Source organism: Coloeus monedula, assembly GCF_965178545.1.
Source record: "Coloeus monedula genome assembly, chromosome: 6".
NCBI classification, from domain to species: Eukaryota; Metazoa; Chordata; class Aves; order Passeriformes; family Corvidae; genus Coloeus; species Coloeus monedula.
Window position 1 is genome coordinate 63,662,522 of NC_138786.1, and position 20,412 is coordinate 63,682,933.

The 20,412-nt window shown below is 48.3% G+C and overlaps 1 protein-coding gene across 2 annotated transcripts in view; it reads left to right on the forward strand.

The window, feature by feature from the left end:
• MDGA2 (MAM domain containing glycosylphosphatidylinositol anchor 2) overlaps positions 1-20,412 on the forward strand; it is a gene marked incomplete at both ends in the record, with an annotated part of 224,034 nt that overhangs the window by 159,984 nt on the left and 43,638 nt on the right. For both annotated transcript variants that reach the window (XM_082283040.1, XM_082283041.1), the window contains one exon: positions 10,786-11,055. In XM_082283040.1, coding sequence (XP_082139166.1) covers positions 10,786-11,055 — 270 coding nt within the window. The remainder of the gene's footprint in view (positions 1-10,785; positions 11,056-20,412) is intronic.

Consider the following 20,412-nt stretch of genomic DNA (forward strand, 5'->3'; position numbering starts at 1 on the left):
GGTTGTGTGCAGAGCTGACCCGGTGTCACCGACGGTATCAATGGTCCCTGTCAATAACGCAGCGCGAGGGAGCCAGGAATAGAATCCAGCACTTCCCCTGGGCTGATAAGAGCCTTATCTCCAATTTCCCGTGTGCATTTCCCACCTTTCTTCCCTGTTTTGTCCTCCCTTCCTCAGTGTCCTTGTAGGAACCTGGGAGGGTGGGCAGGGGCTGGGCTGGAATTGCCAGAGCAGCTGGGGCTGCCCCTGGATCCCTGGCAGTGCCCAAGGCCAGGCTGGACACTGGGGCTGGGAGCAGCCTGGGACAGTGGGAGGTGTCCCTGCCCATGGCAGGGGTGGGAATGGGATGATCCCTTAAGTCCCTTCCAATCCAAACTGGTCTCCATCTCTTCCCTGCCCTGTTCCTGTCCAGTAAAGTTCAGCCCCACAAATGATGGAATGTTTGTTGTAGGAATGAGTAAAAACATGATTTTCCTGCTAAATATTCCGAAGGAATTGGTGTGAGTCGCTCCAGGAATAAGCCAGGATGTTGCACCCCTGGCTGGATCCCTGCAGGAGGAGAGTTGGTTCAAATCCCAAATGGAATCCCAGAGTGGGTTGGGATGGAAGGGACCTTAAATCCCATCCCATCCCATCCCATCCCATCCCATCCCATCCCATCCCACCCCATCCCAGCCCTGCCATGGCAGGGACACCTCCCACTGTCCCAGGCTGCTCCCAGCCCCAATGTCCAGCCTGGCCTTGGGCACTGCCAGGGATCCAGGGGCAGCCCCAGCTGCTCTGGCAATTCTGTGCCCTCAGAGAAGTGAGGCTGAAGGAAGAATTCCCACGCAGGGGATGCTCTTGGTCCATAATTCCAACTACGTTTTAAGAATGTTCCTGGATACAGCAGGAAGCAAATCCTAAGGGAATATTGGATGCTCTTGGAATCTGGGAGTGCTCCAGTGGGTTAAAGGTTTCTTTAACCTTTTAGGGATAATTTTTTATCCCTAAAACTGAAAATTTTTCCTTGGAAGAAATTACTTTGGCTTCTGCGTTGGAGCAGTTTAATACTGACAGTGAAATATTGAAATATTATTTATTGCATTTAAATCAAAAGATTTAAATCTTTTACTTATTTTTCAGATTATTTTGAAGGAGATTAAAAATATCTGTGAATTAGGGGGCTTTTTGTTCTAAAATCCTCGCTTTTACCCAGAATCCCTGAATGTTTGTTTGCTTGTCTCTTCGATTAGAATATAGAAATTAATTAGAATGAAGCAAATATGTTTTAATGAACATTTCCTGCTATTCCCATTATTTCTTTTAATTCTAGATGAATTTGGCTTGGTTTTTTTCCAGTTTTTAGCTTAACCTACCTTAAAAAACTGTAGAAGAGAGACATTAAATGATGTTAAAAAAGAGATTTTTAAGAGGTCACAATTTTGCAACACGTGACGGGATTTTTCCCTCCAAGGATTTCGGAAAACATTCCTGAAATATCATGAGGAATTATCATGAGAAGGAGAAGGAAAGACCTTTTTTGTTCGAGTTTGGAGGTTTTTTGAGGTCTGAGGGGAAACTTCCTGTGAATAACTGGAAGGGCACCTCTTGGAAAGCAGGGAAAAATAATTGAATAATAAAGTTAATGGAGTGAGGCAGCGAGTCTGGTAGTGAAATAACAACAACAGATTCCACGGCGAATCAGGCCCCATGGAATATTGAGTTTCCCCCATGGGAGGAGCTTGGATTCCCTGATTTAGCCAGGAAAGGACTGGGAATAAGCAGGGAAGGGATGATTGGATCAGCAGGGTTTGGATTGAGCTGCTCTAGAGGAATGAGATGAGACAAAACCACCGTCAGGTGAAAAAGTCCTGGCAGGACTCATCCCGAACGTTGATCTCCATGTAGGACAACCCTTTGGAATGTGCAGGAAGTCTGTCCCAGGGAGAACAAGACACAGATATGGAAATCTTTCCTCCACATCTGAATTCCAAAGGAGTTTCCTGGGCTGTGCCAGCTCTCCAGAGCAATTCCCTTCCCAGTTTCTGCAGCCACTTCCAAAGGAAATCCCTGATTTATGACCAGCAGGGGCAGCTGGGGAGCAGCTCCCAGGAGAGGCAGCTCCAGTGGCTGTGGAAAACAAGGATACAGAGGGTTTGGGTTGGATCCCAGAGCTGTTGTGGGACTGCAGGGTCTTTTATGGCTCCATAAAACACTCGGAGCTGGGAAAAGTAAATCCAGTCCAACCTGGCCGTGGGGTTGGCTGAGGATCATGGGATTCCAGAATGGGTTGGACTGGGGGGGATTTAAGGATCATCCAGTGCCACCCCATGGGCAGGGACACCTCCCACTGTGCCAGGCTGCTCCCAGCCCCAATGTCCAGCCTGGCCTTGGGCACTGCCAGGGATCCAGGGGCAGCCCCAGCTGCTCTGGCAATTCCAGCCCAGCCCCTGCCCACCCTCCCAGCCAGCAATTCCCAATTCCCAATCTCCCATCCAGCCCTGCCCTCTGGCACTGGGAAGCCATTCCCTGCCTCCTGGCCCTCCAGGCCTTGTCCCCAGTCCCTCTCCAGCTCTCCTGGAGCCCCTTTAGGCCCTGCAAGGGGCTCGGAGCTCTCCCTGGATCCTTTTCTTCTCCAGGTGAACATTCCCATCTCTCCCAACCTGGCTCCATATTTTTTATCTGGGAAATGTTTTAAAATGAGTGCAGAGGGGCTTCTCCCAGCTCACCAGTGCATCCCTGCTCCTCCAGGGCCATTCCTCAATCCTGGGGATGGAAGAGACAAATTTGGGAGCAGATACCTGCCCATGGAGCGGGAGGAACAACCCAGGGCTCAGCCACAGCTCCCCTCGTGAGCTCTGTAGGATCAAAGCATTGTTCCCTGCTGTTCATTGATTTATATTCCAGCCAGGACAACTTTAATTCCATAAAATCCAAGGAACAGCAGCAGCAGAGCCCATAAAAGACACTCAGCAGAGCAGACACCTTTGAAAACCCACGGATTATGCCCATTTCACGGCGCTTTAAGGAAGCTCCTCATTATTCACCCACCCCGTTCTGGCCCCGGCTCGACAAATAAAGCAAATCATGATTTGTAGATATGGAGGGAAATTCATGGTGCAGCTTTGCCCCAAAGTTATTTTTTTATCCATTTGTTTACTCATTTGAATATTTTTCACTTGCAAACGTCGCACGTGCTCGAGCACAAATATTGAAGCTCAGGGAACTGGGAGTTGCTGGGTGAGGCTGGTTCAGGATTTCCAGGGAATTTAATGCCCAGTCAAGGAGCCAAACCAGGACAGAGGCACCAGCCTGGAAAATCACAGCGAATTCTGCAGACAGCGGAGGCGACTTGAAGCTCAAAATCTAAGTTAGAAAACTCCTGAGAGCGGGGACTGGGATTTTCCATTGTAAATCCCTCTGCAAAGCAGGCACTGCCACAGAATGCAAAAGAAAATTAAATTAATTATCATTTTACAATGAAATTTGTCATCAAAATGCCTCTAACTTAAAATTTGGACCTTGCTAGGGATGAGCTGAAAAAATTAGGAGTCTGTTATGAGAATCTTTAGAGTTCTGACAAGGGCTGGAGGGACAGGACACAGGGAATGGCTTCCCACTGGAAGCTCTGGTGGATTCTTCCCATTGGATTTCTGGTGGATTCTCTCCTGGGAAAAGTCGAGTGTTTTCTGACTCAAATCAGGGATAAAAGGGACAGGATTGACAAAGTTCCAATTTGCTTCCAGTGCCTCAAGGGGCTCCAGGAGAGCTGGAGAGGGACTGGGGACAAGGCCTGGAGGGCCAGGAGGCAGGGAATGGCTTCCCAGTGCCAGAGGGCAGGGCTGGATGGGAGATTGGGAATTGGGAATTGCTGGCTGGGAGGGTGGGCAGGGGCTGGGCTGGAATTGCCAGAGCAGCTGGGGCTGCCCCTGGATCCCTGGCAGTGCCCAAGGCCAGGCTGGACATTGGGGCTGGGAGCAGCCTGGCACAGTGGGAGGTGGCCCTGCCATGGCAGGGCTGGGATTGGGATGGGCTTTGAGGTCCCTTCCATCCCAAAACATTCCATGATTCCATGAAACAGGGGGTTTCCTCCTTGTACCATGGAGATATCCATGCAGGGCACAGTCTGGAATGCACAATTCCAGGACGGATTTGCACATCTATTTTAATTTACTCCCAGATGTGCAAATGGCTTTTTTCTATTTCTGGTCATTGTGGTTTCACTGCACTGAAATAAATCCATTATCCACGGTGGAATATCCGTATTCCAAGCTTTGGCTGGAAAATTGCTGTTGTCATTTCACAGGGATCACAATCCCTGTGTGCTGCAGCTTCCCAAAGCTCCTAAATCCTGTCTTGTCTGGTCTTTTCCATGTCCTGGGCTCCAGGTTCCATTCAGGCACCTCCACATCACCCCAGGAGCTAAAAAACCTGGAAATATGGCTACAGTGGGTGTAGGAATCCAGGAATAGATGGATTTGGAAGTGTGTTTTTACAATCTGGTTGAATTCGTGGAATCACAGAATTCCAGAAATATTTGGGTTGGATGGGACCATAAAGATCGTCCCATTCCACCCCTGCCATGGCAGGGACACCTTCCCTTATCCCAGGCTTCTCCAAGCCCCAATGTCCAACCTGGCCTTGGACACTTCCAGGGATCCAGGGGTAGCCGTAGGGACGGGGCATTCCTCGGAATTTTCATTAAATGACTGGGCAAAAAGTCCAACACGGTGGGAAGATTCCCATTGTTTCAAAATGATATTTTCAGGATTCGTTTTTGCCTGCCTCTTCGCCATTTTCAGGATCTCTCCTTTTCTTTCCAAATCAGTGGGTTTTTGGGGTTTTTTCCCATTTCTTTAAGTAAATTTGCTTTTTCTTTCCACAGGCTTCTGTGGGAATCAAGGAATATTTTGTCCCATAATCCACCAAACCCCACTTTAATCTGTAATTCTGTTTATCCTTTATGGGGTTTATTATGATTTTTCTTAAATATGTGCATATTTCATTTTTATTTCTCTGGAAAAATTACGGATTTAAACCATTAAAAAGATCCAGGTGGTCTGGGATTGCCATGTTTCCATATCCATCTGCTTCTGGAAGTTGTTGGGAGGCATTTCCATGGAGATCATGGCATAGAAAGGGATAACAGCTGGAAATGGCTCAGGAGTTGTAAATACTGAATAATTCACCTGTCTGGATTTGGGATGTGCTCCCACATTCCCGTGTTGGAGAGTGGTTTCGTAGGATACTGAGAGAGGAATGACTCCTATTGTCCCTGGAGTGGCCAGAGGCGTTCTCCTAAGGGTCCTGGGGTTTTGATGGATTCATCCTGGGAGAATCGCCATGGAGCAGGGCTGGCAGGGGGATGCTGGTGTGGAGGTGCTAGCTGCTCCCAGATTTTTCCAGGGGGCTGATTGGGCAGTTGGGTTCCAGCCGGGCTGGGATTAGAGCACTTCCATGATGGGTATTTACATAAATCCCTTGGAATGGAGCCCTGTTGGAGCAGGGAATGCTCTCCAGCCCTTCCCTGGGTGCTTTCCCAGAGTAGCCAGGGAGCTGATTGGAATTATTTTTTCTTTTATTTTGAATTTGTTTTGTTTTCTACTGCGTTGAAAGTCAGGACCTGGAGAGCTCCAAAGTTCCATTTCATTTGAGTTTTGAATTCCATATGGAAACAATCCCCGGCATAGCTGGAGGTGCCCGGAAGGAACAGCTGGAGGCTGGAGAGCCACGGGAATAATGACTGCGGAGGGGTGGGAATTGGGAAAGGCTTTGCCAGCATCACAATGAGCCCTGCAGTGCAGCTGAACTGAGCCATCATTCCCCAGCAGGATCCAGCATCCCAGGATCTGCTGGAGGCTGAATTCCCAGTGCTGCTTCTCCAGTGGATTCTGGTTCCGATTTTCCCTTCAGAATAAAAAATGGCCATAAGTTGTCCAAAGGAAAAATTCCCAATATTTGCCTTAAAACTGCTGCGAACATCTTCCCTGGGTCCCTTCCCTTCAGTTATCTCTGGCTCTTTCATGGAATCATGGAATGGTTTGTGTTGGAAGGGACTTTAGGGATCATCCCATCCCACCCCTGCCATGGCAGGGACACCTCCCACTGTCCCAGGCTGCTCCCAGCCCCAGTGTCCAGCCTGGCCTTGGGCACTGCCAGGGATCCAGGGGCAGCCCCAGCTGCTCTGGCAATTCCAGCCCAGCCCCTGCCCACCCTCCCAGCCAGCAATTCCCAATTCCCAATCTCCCATCCAGCCCTGCCCTCTGGCACTGGGAAGCCATTCCCTGGCTCCTGGCCCTCCAGGCCTTGTCCCCAGTCCCTCTCCAGCTCTCCTGGAGCCCCTTGAGGCACTGGAAGCAAATTGGAACTTTGTCAATCCTGCCCCTTTTATCCCTGATTTGAGTCAGAAAACACTCGACTTTTCCCAGGAGAGAATCCACAAGAAATCCAATGGGAAGAATTCACCAGAGCTTCCAGTGGGAAGCCATTCCCTGTGTCCTGTCCCTCCAGCCCTTATCCCAAATCTTTCTCCACCTTTCTTGCAGCTCCTTCAGGTCACTCCTGGTCTCCTCTCCAGGCTGAACATTCCCAGCTCTCGCAGCCTTTCCTCCCAGCAGAGCTGCTCCATCCCTTGGATCATCCTGGTGCCTCTGGACTCACTCCAGCAGCTCCAGGTCCTTCCTCTACGTCCAATTCTGGTCTATTCTTACAGAAATATTAAATATATTAATAAATCATTGGGATTTTTGTTATAAAACACACAACCCCCATTTCCAACCACATCCTATAAAAGACCTGCTTTATAATCTATAAAACGTTTCCAGATGTTTCTTGGGAGATGCAGGGCTGGAAATTGGAGAAATTCCACCCAGTTTTCCTGAGCCTGGGAATGATGGATCAGAGGCAAAGGTGGAGACAGAGAATAAAAAAACCCCAAAATTAATTGTCTGGTCCAAATCTTCATTGGAGTCTCCTCCTCAGGCAGGAGACAAATCCTAGGAAGGAACTTTACCTCACAGGAAAACACACCCTCAATGATTTCAAAAAATACAAGGAAAGGGAAGAAGCTGGGATGATTTGGAAGCTGGAATGGCTCTGCCTTTGCATTGCACATCCCTGAGGGAGTAAAATCATTTATGCCATGTCTCCATCCCATCTTGGAAACGGCTCTGGCTAAAATCATCCTGGATTTGGTGGCATCTTAAACAGGTGGTGATTTAGCACCATTCCACATCTGCGAAGGGGAGATTCCCACTTCCCACCTGGCCTGGGATATCCTGGATCATCCCCAGGGCAACGGTGCAGCCCCGTCCCCATCCAGACCCAATCCAGAGGCTGGACAAGGGGAAACGGCCTCGAGTTGCTCCAGGGGTGGTCAAGGGGGGAATTTTGGGAAGAGTTTCTTCACTGGAAGAGTGGTTAAACATTGGAATAGGATGTCCAGGGAAGCGGTGGAGTCTCCATCCCTGGAAATGTTGAAAAAAAGAGGAATGACACTTTGGATAAGGTTTCTTGGGCATGGGGGGACTTGGTCAAGTTGATGATCTTGGAGTTTTTTCCAGGTATTTTCCAGCTTAATAATTCCAAGATTCCAAGGTGGTGAAGATCCAAAAATACCTTGATAAATTCTGTCATCCAACCTGATTTATCATTTCCTCCTCTGGTTTTCTGGGGTGCCAATCCTACCCCAGGACCAATGAAAGGTTATTCCTTCTCCATCCCGGGTTTTTGTGGGATAACATCCCTGTGGTGCGAATCCAGCAGTGGCCACAAACCCAATGGAAACCCAGCAGAGCCATGATGATTATTTTTTATGATTATTTATTTATCAGTCCCGGTACTGGGAGAGAGAAACTCATTATTTGCTCATCTTAAAAAGCAAATTGGAGAGGCCAAACCAGCAGGTGAAGCTTCTGCTTGGGGCCATGTGGTGGAAATAAATTCCGGGAATTTTCTCCGTGACAAATCCCACAATAAAAACCAGGATTTGATCATCACCACGAGGAGCAGCTGTTGGGCTCAAAGCAAACCAGCATCTTGTCATTTCTCCGGATAGCTCCAGAACTTTCCTTTTTTCCATTTTCTAATCCTTAAAACATGAATGTACTTAGGCTAAAAAACTTCATTAAACATTAATAGGGAGCCTGTTTTAACTCCAGCCCCGTTTGTTTCCCAAAGATAATTGTGGAAGAGAATGAACTGTGCTCCCTTGGCAGATTTGCTGGATATTTTTCCAAAACTAATAGTGGAATTATGAAAGGAAAGAGGAGGGAAAAAGTAAATTAAATCAAATTGCCAAAGCCTTGGGGAAGAGCTGATGCAAATGAGTTCAACGCAGAGAAGTCACAAACAGCTCCAGTTTTTCTTCCGAGCATCTGGGAAGTCACAATCCTATAAAAACAACAGAAAACCCGACAGAAAAACGAGCTCTTAACTCCGGTTGGGGCTTTTATCAGCCCTTCCCTTTGCCATTAAAGTTATTACCTGCAAAAGTGGGATTCGGGAATGAGCACCCGGAGTTAATTTTCTCCTCCTGTCACTGGGGATCATCAGCCCCTGGATAGATGGGAATTGTGGGGTTTAAAGACTCTTTTGACCTTAAAGGCAGGGGAAAGTTGCATTTAAAAGCTATTTATGAGGCTAAAGTAGCTTGTGAGTAAATAAAGCAAGGCGAGAAAAGAGAAGGGCCTGAATACAAATTTCTGTTCAAGTCGTCAAACAGAGCTGCCACAGGGAGGTGAAATTGTTCCCTGGATTTGGAGCATTAAATGGAAGCAGCAAGGAAAACAAAGGAGGGAATGTTATTCCAAGCCAGAGATGAGTTTTGGGTGTTCAAACATTCCAAGGATTTATGAGCAAGGGGAGAAAATGATAGAAAAATTGTCCATGATCTGGTCACAGCTTCCCTGAGAAAGGGAATGAAATATCAGGAGTCTGGAGGTTGTTGATAGCTGGGATGGAGACAGCAACCCATGGAGAACCTGAGGATAAAATGTTCTTGGAAAGAGAGTGGAAAAGGAGAGCTCCTTTTGGAAAGGGAAAGGGAAAGGGAAAGGGAAAGGGAAAGGGAAAGGGAAAGGGAAAGGGAGAGGGAGAGGAAAAGGAAAAGGAAAAGGAAAAGGAAAAGGAAAAGGAAAAGGAAAAAAAGGAAGGGAAAGGGAAAGAAAAAAATGGAAAAGGAGCTGGAGTGGACTCTCTGAAGATTCTTCTCTTCAGGGTTTCTTTATTTTAATGTGTCATGTAAAACAGCTCTTGACAAGGACACAAAACTTCCCTGTGCCAGCCTGGAACGGGAGGATCTCAGGAATTCTTCTCTCTCAGGGGTTAAAAACTGAGCTGAGTTCTTTAGAGAGCCAGAATGCCCTGGCATTCCCTGGTTTGCATCCCGTTGGGAACACATTTCCCATGCGTGTTCCTGGCTCTAGAGAGCTGTGCTGACAAGAACTCTGGCCAGGTTATCCTTATTTTCCAGCAGTGATGAAGTTTTCCAAAGGCAAATGGCAGCAGGAAGTGGGGTCTATGCACATGCCTGGCCTTGGTTATATTTTATTTATTTGGTGTTTTGCTGGAATCCAAAGGAGTTTGAAACTGCGCATCTGAATTATTTAAAACCGGTTTCATCAGAGTTAAGGCAGAACAGGCTGCTCTGGCTGGGGGCAACTGGTTCATTCTGGGCTTACTGGGACAGCAAAACCACCACCAGAATGGAGAGCAAAGATCCAGAGATGAGAATTTGTGGTGAAGCCTGACAGCCGCTGCTGGGGTAGGGAGTTCATGGAATCATGGGATATCCCAAGTTGGAAGGATCCCACAAGGATCATCCAGCCCAACAATCCCACCCTGTGCATGCCTGGAGCGGTGTCCAAGCGCTCCTGGAGCTCTGGCAGCCTCGGGAATATGCCCACAAGAGAGGTCCCCACTGAGCACGGAGTGACCAGCTCAGCTCTGTGCCTGCAGTGTTGGTGCCTCGTGCACTTTATTCAAACCAAGTCCCAGAATTCCAGACTGGTTTGGGATGGAAGAGACCTTCCAGACCATCTCATTCCACCCCTGCCATGGGACTCCTTCCACTAGACCAGGTCGCTCCAAGCCCGGTCCGAGTTAAAGCAAGGCTTGTATTGGTTTTATTCAGTGCTGATCCAGGGGATCCCTTAACAAGAACTTGGGTTAGTCCTGTCTCCAGGACTGGTCCTAAACAAGAACCTGGGTTCATCCTGTCTCTAGGAGAGGTCCTAAGCAAGAACCTGGGTTTAACTTGTTAAGGATCTGCAAAGAAGAAGCCACTCAAGCTCCTGCAATAGGAGGAGACTGGGTTAGTCCTGTCTCTAGGACTGGTCCTAAACAAGAACCTGAGTTAACCTTGTCTCTAGGAGAGGTCCTAAACAAGAACCTGCATTAGTCAACCAGCATTAGTCTTGTCTAAGACAGGTCCTAAACAAGAACCTGGCTTAGTCCTGCCTTTAAGCCAGGTGCTAAACAAGAACCTGGGTTTAACATGTTTAGTGTTAAGGAAGTGCAAAGAAGAAACCACTCAAGCTCCTGCAAGAGGAGGAGACTGGGTTAGTCCTGTCTCTAGGACTGGTCCTAAACAAGAACTTGGGTTAATCTTGTCTCTAGGAGAGGTCCTAAGCAAGAACCTGCATTAGTCAACCAGCATTAGTCTTGTCTAAGACAGGTCCTAAACAAGAACCTGGCTTAGTCCTGCCTTTAGGCCAGGTCCTAAACAACAACCTTTGTTAATCTTGCCCCTAGGCCTGGTTTCCCCACTCTAACCCCCCTCCCGCCCTCCCTGTGTCTCCGCAGACCCCCCGGCCGTGGAGCCAGCATTCCTGGAGCTGCGCCAGGGCCAGGGCCGCGGTGTCACCATGAGCTGCCGCGTGCTCCGGGCCTACCCCACGCGGGTGCTGAGCTACGAGTGGCGCCTGGGCAGCAAACTGCTGCGCACGGGGCAGTTCGACCTGCAGGACTCCACCGAGTTCACCGTGAGCAGCCTCTCCCGCGACTCCTACGGCATCTACAACTGCAACATCATCAACGAGGCGGGCGCCGGCCGCTGCAGCTTCCTCGTCACAGGTAGGAGGAGTGGATTTCCATTCAACTTCTTAAAATGGCTTTTTTAGTGTTTTTTGAAGGAATTGTAGGCAGTTTGCTCAACTTTCCAAGAGGAGCTGAAGTTTCTTTTCAAAACTCTGCTCATGGAGCGTTTGGGTTTGGTTGGGTGAGGCTTGATGGGCCTCGATCAACAAAGAGAAGATTCCCAGACTTTGTGAGTTTGAAATGTCTGGGATGGGAGTAGGAGAAGGAGATAAATGGCCATTACCAAACGTCAGCCCCTGGCAGGGATTGGAGCAGCTCTGGTGGGAAAAGATGGATAAGAGAGGCAAAAAATGGGAACCAAATTGTCATCAAAGGGATCGATAACCAAAAGGAGATCCAGTAGTAAGAACGGGGTCATTTGGGACCAAGGAATGAGAAGGTTTTGGGGGGTTTTATGTATAAATATGGGAAAAGTTTGGTAAAGAATTGTGTGGCTGGAATGATTTCCACTGCACATCCTGGGACGTGTGGATGGAATGATTTCCATGGCGCATCCTGGCCAGAATAAAGTAATTCCAGATTCTCCAAGGCCTTAAAGGTGGTGCTGGAGAGTTTCCTTTATTCCTGAGTTTCGGTGACAGTGGGGTCTTGGAGGACCTCTTGGATAACTCAACTCCTCCTTTGGTTGCCAAAAAGATCCCAAGATTTGGCGAAGTTGATCCATCTTGAATCATGTCCAAGTTGAATCATCTTGAGGAGTCTTGTTGGGATTGTGGTTGGCGAAAAGAAGGAGATTCAGCTGCTTTGAAGATCAGGATTTCTCAGTGGGAAATGAAAATATTCCTTCTCCATGGGCACCTGGCAGGGTACATTTGAGGGAGACCTGAGGGATTCACCAGGCAGCAAAATTCCGCTGTTTGAAGTGGTCAATAAAGTTGGATTTCCTCTTCTCTCCAGCTTGGAGAGCAGGGTGGGCACATCACAGGCTCCGACAACTTCCAGCTCCTCGAGAACAGAGGGATGTTGGGATTTGCTCCTTTTCTCCAGCAGCAAAGGACTTTTACACAAGATCCCAGGCTGGGGGAGGCTGTGCAGCCCCCAGGATCCTCCCGTGGGGTGTAATTAATGTGCGGATGGAGCCAATCTTGGTGTGGCTTTTATCTTTGGGATCTTGGAGCTGAAAAACTTGGATCTTTGAAAACTGGGGGGTTGGAAGTCTTGATTTTAACTCTATTGGAAATTAATGACATTAATCAAGAAGGCTCTGGTGCCTGATCCTGCGAGACCCGGTGCCTGCAGCACATGTGTCCAAGCCGAGGTTTTCAGATTCCCGGAATCCCATCAGGTTTTAGGTTCCACATCCCTCTGGTTTTCCAGGCTGTGGTGGGTGAAGAATTCCCGGTTCCTCTGCACCAGCTGGGAGTGGGCTCAGGGGGGACTCTTGGAGGCCAATAAGAGCAGCCTCAGCCTCCCTGAAGAGTCCTAAAATGTCTCCAAACCCACACTGGATGGGGTTTGGAGCCACCTGGGATAGTGGGAGGTGTCCCTGCCTATGGAAGGGGTTGGAATGAGATGATCTTGAAGGTCCCTTCCAAGCCAAAAAGGTCTGGGATTCCTGTCAGAGGAATTCCTGTTTCAGCTCAAAATTCCCCCAAAAGCTGCTTGGAAAGGAATGATAGGAAAAGAAACCAACCAAGAAGAAATTTCAGGGCGTTTAAAGGAGGAATTCCATAGAAGGAAAGATGCCCCATTGTTGGTAGAGTTTTATCCCAGTTTGACTCCAGTTAGAATCACCTGGACACAGGGGTTTCCTTCTGGGATTGCTGCCAGCCTGGCAGCTCCCAGGATTCTGTCACATCCCAGGAAAATGAGCATTATTATCATCATCTCTGCCACCAGAAGAAGAGGGAAGGATTTCATGGAAGAGATCCAGATCCCCTCTCAGGGACCCTGCTCTGATAACAGGACAGACTCTGCAGATACATCTCTCTTGCAAAAAAAGGAAACCATTTTTTCCAGCTCCCCAGTTGGTTTTTTCCTCGGTAAAACTTGGTTTAGCAGGAAAAAATGTGGGTCTGCTTTCAGGTGGAGACTTTTTCCTTGCTTGGGCTTATTTATCCCTGGAAGTGTCCAAGGCCAGGTTGGACACTGGGGCTTGGAGCACCCTGGGATAGTGGAAGATTGATGAATACTGGAATGTGATGAACTTTCGGGTCCCTTCCAACCCAAACCATCCCATGATGGGAATGGCATCCCCTCGGCAGGAATTTCACACGGCACAAACATGGTGGGAACACAGCAAATCCTGCAATTCCTGATGGTTCTGCTCCTTCCAAATGGGATCCAACCTTTGGCTCACACCATTCAGAGCCTGCTGGAGATGTTTTCACAGCCACCAACTTCTCCAAATCTTGGGAGTTTAATCCCAAAGGCAGCTCTGAAGGAAACCAGAAAAACTGTTTGGCCTCAAATGAGTAAATTTGGTTCAATTTATCCATCAGGATTTGGACCCCAGACTGTGGGAATTTATTCCAAAGCAATTATTTTGCCACAACTGGGGCAGTTGGGAGTGGTTTGAGCAAATTACAAAACTGAAAATGAGTCCTAAAATGATTTTATGATGTTTTCCATCTCCCAGCCCTCCCTGTGCTCATTTAGGGTTCATCCCATGGTGTTCATTTATGTCGGATTAAGGATGCTGTAAGTAAGACTTGGACTTTTCTTAGTATTTTATGGTTAAACCTTAGTTTATTTAGCAAATAAATGCTCTGACACTCTTCTCAGAGCAGCAGCTCGGCTGTGCTCCTGATTCCCAGCAGCACAGATGGAGTCGAAGCCCTGGGGAACTGAAAATGATGAAAAAAAAGATGAAATGGTTAAAAAGGAGGCTTGGATTTCACCGGGAATGTGAATAGAGAGAAGAAATTGGGCACTTCCTAGACATGACCGGGTTAAAAAAGCACAATAAATAACTCCAAGGCAGGAATGTGGCAGTTGTGTGGAGCTTTTGTTTCGGGGGGAATAATGGGTTGTTGTAACCCAGTTTAAGCTGGGTTTATTCCTGGTTTTTCATGCAGGAAAACAGAAACGTGCTGGACTTGGGCTGCAGAAAACCACTGGTGTGCTCAGAGAAAGCTTTTCAGTGCAGCATTTAAGGCTCGAAAGATTTATTCTGACCCCAGAGCCTGCAAAACCTCCCTTTTTTTGTCCTGTATATTTGGAGCCAGATTGGAGGAGATGAAAGCCAAATAAATCACACTTGGAAGAGGGGTTAATTTATAGCATCTGGGCCAACGTGAGGCAGATGTAACCTGCCAGTCTCTTCGACATAAATATGAAGTGACAAGGCAAATTGTGTTGGTGGGGAAGCAGAGCTGAGTTCATGCTCCTCACAGCTTCACCGCCTCGATGTTTTATTCAGGGCTTGATAGGGCCAGATCATATCCAGAGAGCAACAAAACGTGGCAGTGGCTTCATAAAACCCTGCCAGGGCTGGGAGCAAATAAATCAAAACAGATCCATGAATGGCAGAGAGGCCGAGGAGTCTCCCCAAGGGAGGGTTTGGATGCTGGAGAAGGAGGGGGATGAGCACAGGACAGAGCTTCTCCCTCCCTGGAGCAGCTGCTGAGGTCCCAGAGGTTCTTCCAGGACACACCTGAGCCCTGCCTGGGTCACGGCCTGGCCTGGCCAGCTGGGGACACTTCTGGAACAGCTTTTTCACAGTGGCTTGGGTTCCTCAAGGCAGGGTCTGTTGATCTCCATGTTTTCCAGGTTCCCAGTGGGCAAAGGAGGGGTGAGGGATGAAGTGAGATTTGTTTCTTTTTCTTTTTCTTTTTCTTTTTCTTTTTCTTTTTCTTTTTCTTTTTCTTTTTCTTTTTCTTTTTCTTTTTCTTTTTCTTTTTCTTCTTCTTCTTCTTCTTCTTCTTCTTCTTCTTCTTCTTCTTCTTCTTTTTCTTCTTCTTCTTCTTCTTCTTCTTCTTCTTCTTCGTCTTCTTCTTCTTCTTCGTCTTCTTCTTCTTCTTCTTCGTCATCTTCTTCGTCGTCTTCTTCTTCTTCTCCTTCTCCTCCTCCTCCTCCTTCTTCTTCTTCTTCTTCTTCTCCTCCTCCTCCTCCTCCTCCCTCCTCTTTCCACGTCCTCTTCCACACTATTATTAATATTATTAGTATTATTATTGTTATTATTAGTATTATTCTGCATCATTAACAAGTGACAGGACAAAAGGGAACGGCCTCAAATTGCACCAGGGAAGATTAAAGTTGGATATTAGGGGGAAATTCTTCATGGAAAGGGCTGGGAAACACTGACCAGGGCAGTGGTGGAGTCACAATCCCTGGAATTGTCCAAAACCCATGGATGTGGCCCTTGAGGCCATGGAATAGTGGTGAATGTGGCAGGGGTGGTTTGACAGCCAGATTTGATGATCCTAAAGGTCTTTTCCAACCTGAACAATTCCATGATTCTCTGTGCCCCTCGGGAGCTGTTTAGGATTAGGATTACCTAGAACTGAGTTTACCTGACAAGCCTTGGTTTAACATTTCCCTTCAGCAATTCAGAAGTTTGGGAAGATTGACCCCCTTGAGATGGAATTTGCTCTGCTGGGGTTGCCCTGGGCTGAATTTGTCCCCAAAATTGTGTCCAAAGAGGGATTTTTAAGGAACAGAGGCCAAATTTTGTTCCCTATCCATAAAATTCTTTATTCGGGGCTGGATACACATCCATGTGGGATTCCTTCCTTAATTTCCACTGGGAATCTCTGTCCACAGTGGATGGGGCTGGCTTGGCAGGGCTATAGATTTAATATTAGAATTCAATATTTCCATTATTCATCACAGCCCTGGGTAGGACTAAACAAAACTCTAATGGAATTCCATGGACTTAATTCCTTTTATCAACCAACTTCTGATCCCACCAGTGAGGGAAGACAGTTTGGAATATTAATTCCGTGTTGTTCTGGCCTGTGGAATTTTTCTGCCGTGGGATATTGCATTAATTAATGAGCTCATCTTTAATTATTTACTTTGTCTTACATCACCCTGGCAGTGCTTCCGGCCAAGTGCAACATCAAGCCAATCAAGGGCTAATTAGGGAGGCTTTAATTATTAGTTCGTGATCCGAGCTTTCCCTTTTCTTGGAGCTCTCGGAAGCTTTTTGGAGCTGGTGATGCTGAATTGAGAGCCGAGCAAACCTGACAATCTAAACACTCCTTCCTTGCCAATCCCTCCGGAAGGGATTATCCCCATCCATGGCAGCATTCCAGTTGTGCCAGGAATAACTGAGGTTGGAAAAGACCTCTAGGATGATCCAGTTCAACCAGCACCCACCACTTGGATTATTTTTCCCGTGGGAGGAAAGTTTTTGTTCCCAACGACTCGAGCAGCGTTTCCCTACCGAGGGTGGCATTTAACCAATTGCCATAAAAACCAGTTCTCTTCAGAATTTTGGGATATTTATCCTAGATGCTTCCAGCCGTGATGAACAGGGAAAGATATTTAATGGAACCCTTTTATTTAGAAGATAACTCCTGGGTTTCACTGGGGATGTGCTGTGTGAGGATATTCCCATTCTTTGGGAAGTTCTCCTTGTGCCAGCAGGACTTTGTCTCACTGGAAGTGGTTAATTAATCTATTTTCATGGAATTATGGAATATCCAAAGGGGGAAGGGACCCACAAGGATCACAAATCCAACTCCTGGCCCTGCCCAGACACCCCAACAACCCCACCCTGGGCATCCCTGGGAGCGGTGTCCAAGCACTCCTGGAGCTCTGGCAGCCTTGGGAATGTGTCCATTCCCTGGGAAGCTGTTCCAGTGTTCCACAGGGTAAATCTTTCCGTGGAATTACTGCTCCAGGTCACATCTGGTGGGTGAAACTAAAGAAAAATGAAAGGTAAATTTGTTTAGACTGGGATGATCCAGTCCAACCAACACCCACCACTAAACCATGGGACACTCAGGTACCTCACTCTGCCTGAGGATTTCACATCTCCTGCCTTCCCTTCCCCCAGGAAACTGGGATTTGAGGAGATGGACACTGGATCATCCCTTCTGATGATCCCAGAATCCACCTCTGGAAGGAGCTCTTTGGAAACTCGTTCAGGAATTTCTGCCTCAGTGTTTGTTCTGTGCCCTTGGCACTGCTCCTGGTGGCGGAACACCGTAGTTCCCACTCAGGATATTCCATGTCCGTGGTCCTCAGCATGGAGCTGGAATCATTTCCAAATTCTCACTGGAACAGGATTCCCAGAGAAGCTGTGGCTGCCCCTGGATCCCTGGAAGTGCCCAAGGCCAGGTTGGACAGGGCTTGGAGCAGCCTGGGACAGTGGGAGGTGTCCCTGCCATGGCAGGGGTGGGATGGGATGAGTTTGGTCTCTTCCAACCCAAACCATTCTGGGATTCTTGGTGTGTCCCAATTCATTTTACGCTCATTCCCCAAAAAATCTGAATATTCCTTGGAACACCACATCCAGCATCCCTGGGATGCCTCCCCCCACCCCAAAAGACACCTGCTGCCGGAAGTTTGACGGGAAGTGGAAAAAATAATCCAAGACCAAAGGTCCCCTGTGCTGTCACTGGTGGGAGCTTTAAAATTCCTGCTGGAGCAGCAGCACCAGGGAAAAAATCCTATTCCATTCACCTGCCAGGCACGGGGGGGGAGAGGGGTTTATTTGAATTAAAAACCCTGGAGACTCCAAGAGAGCCCAGAGCAGCTCCTGAAAATATCCAGCAGGAAAGATCCTTCCCAAGGCAGGCAGAGCTTGGATGTTGTTGTGTTTTCCTGCTGAATTCCTGCCTGGTTTTGGAGGATTGGGATGAGGAGGAGCTTTACCTTGGCAGCAGATTCTGCCCTGCCCTAAAAACTTTACCAGGGCAGCTTAAGCCACAGGTGGGCAAATGGGACAGACAATTCCCACTGGGAAACAGGAATTTTTCATGGATCTCCTGCCCCAATGCCCAGCAAAGGCAGTGGGCTCTGAGCCAGTGAAAGCCTTCTTGGCAATTATTCCAGAGTCTGGAAATTTTGGATATTTACTTCATCAGTCTAGCAGGCCATGCCAAATTTTTGGGAAGGGGACAAGGTGGGATTGCTGGATATCAATCCTGCTTTTCCTGTCAGCAGCAAGGAGAGGAAAATGAAATTAATTCGCTCCATGCTGAGGCTGGAGGATGGAATTTGGGATGGAAGGAGAGGGTGGCTGAGGTTTTCCCTCTGCTGCAGATTTCTGAATCCTGACTGCAAGCCTGCCCTGGGGGGAGAAGGAAAATAAAGGGATTTCACCCCAAAAAGTCATTGCTGGATGTGATCCAGAATCCCAGACTGGTCTGGGTTGGAAGAGACCTTAAATCCCATTTTGTTCCACCCCTTTCCATGAGCAGCGACACCTCCCACTATCCCAGGCTTCTCCGAGCCCCAATGTCCAACACTTGGGCACTTCCAGGGGCAGCCACAGGGATGGGGCATTCCTTGGAAATCTGCATTTCAGTCCATTCCTGGTTGGAATTTTGTCCCGTTTCTCCCTCAAAAATGACTCTTTGTGGGATGTGAGGGAATTGTGGGCTGGCTCTGGAGTGGTTGGAGCAGCCACGAGCTGTTGGATTTTTCGGGAAGTGGGGAGCCCACAGCTGGGAGGGGACAGGGAGAAGGAGGAGGAATGCCAAGAGGGGAGAGCTGCAGCTTCCTGGGAAGTCCTGAGGAGCTTGGGAAGCCTTAGGGGGGCCTGGCTGGACCTGGGATCCATGGATAGAACCTGGGTGGGCATGGACACCTCCAGGTGTGGAGGCAGAGCTGTGGGAATGCTTGGGAATGCTCTGGAGCCTGGCCAGGGGCTGGAGTCGACCTGGAGGCTGCTCCTGTTCCTTGTGTTGCTCCAAAGATTCCACGGAACTCTCCTGGCTGCATTTCCCTGTGCTCTGATCCTGTTTTCCCAGGAGTTTCCCCATCTCGCCCCTCCTCAGAGGCCTCAGCTCCCTCCCTGTGCCTGTGGTGACACTTCCTCATTTACTATTTACAGTTCCAGGATATCCCATCCTTTTCCCTGCCCATCCTTCAGGAACCAGGTGTTTGGCACTCCCTGACAAGTGACACCCCTTCCCCCTTCCTCACCTGCCATTCCCGTGGGATTTCTGCAGGATTCCCGCTGGGAACAGGAAAATTGTCACCTCCACACTGAGGCAGGGATTTCTTTGGGGGTTCTGTGGATCCCATTGCTTCAGGAATTTCTCCCTGTGTGTGAGCCATGTAAAAATGAAGGCAGGGAATGCTGGCAGCTATGGCTATCTGGGAATGGCAGCTTCCCAAAACTCACCAATCCCAATGGGGGAAGTGGGAAACTCCAAATCCTACTAAAACTGGATTTATTGGTCACTCAAGGCATCACGGCCCCAAATTGATGGAGATGGAGCTGAGGAACCCCTTGACCTCCTGGTGTCAGGTTGGGATGAGCAGGAAGCTTCGGCGGGATTGGGAATGCCATGCGGGGAGCAGCAGGAATTGCAGGAAGAGGAACGGGAGCTCTTGCACGGCTCAGCCAGCAGGTGTCACCTTTGGGTGTCGCTGGGGAGGAGCTGGATCCTCGGGAAAACCCCAGGGAAAAGGAGGAATCAGTGAAGGACACGTGCAGAAGGAATCTCGTGGATGCCACGCAGAGCATTCCACACTTTTCCTACTTTGGGATGTTGGGTTTCTGTGCCTGGAATGGGAATGGGAACCTCTAAACCCATTTGGGATGGACAGACCTCAGATCAACTGAAATTTGTGCCTCAATCGGGCATTAAAAAGTTCATTTTATTCCCAAATCATCCCTTCCCCGCAAGTTCCAATATCTTAATAAAGCTGTAAATATTTTGGGAAGAGATTTTTCTGGGAAGGGTGGGAAAGTCTCATCCTTAAGTTGCCGGTGGGAGCAGCAGGTGCGGGGTTGTCTGTGCCTGCAGTGAGGAATTCCCTGGAGGAGCTGCTTCCAGGGAATTATTTGCTACTAATATTTTAATATTAACAGACTTTATTAACTTTAACCCTGCTCTGCACTGCTCAGCCCAAACAATTCCAGGCCTTGGAATTCACTCCTGGAGGACAGGGAAGGCCTTGGAAGTCCCTCCTGGAGGGTTAAGGAAAGGCCACATCTCCATGAACATCCTTCAGGTCCCTCCCAACCCAAATAATTCCCTGATTTTCTGCTTCCGTGGTTCTGGGGAGGCTGGGGGTGATGGAGATGATCCAGCTGCAGGACTGGGATGAGGAGCAGATCCAGGAGGAGATGCCTTTCTCAAAGGATTTTGCCTTTCCCAAAAAGCAAATAAAGAGCAAAACATCCTCTCCTTCTTCCTGCAACCCTTCCATAAAAGAGAGATCCTGGAATCAAACAGAGCACAGGAAAGGGGAGCATTTTCCGTAAAC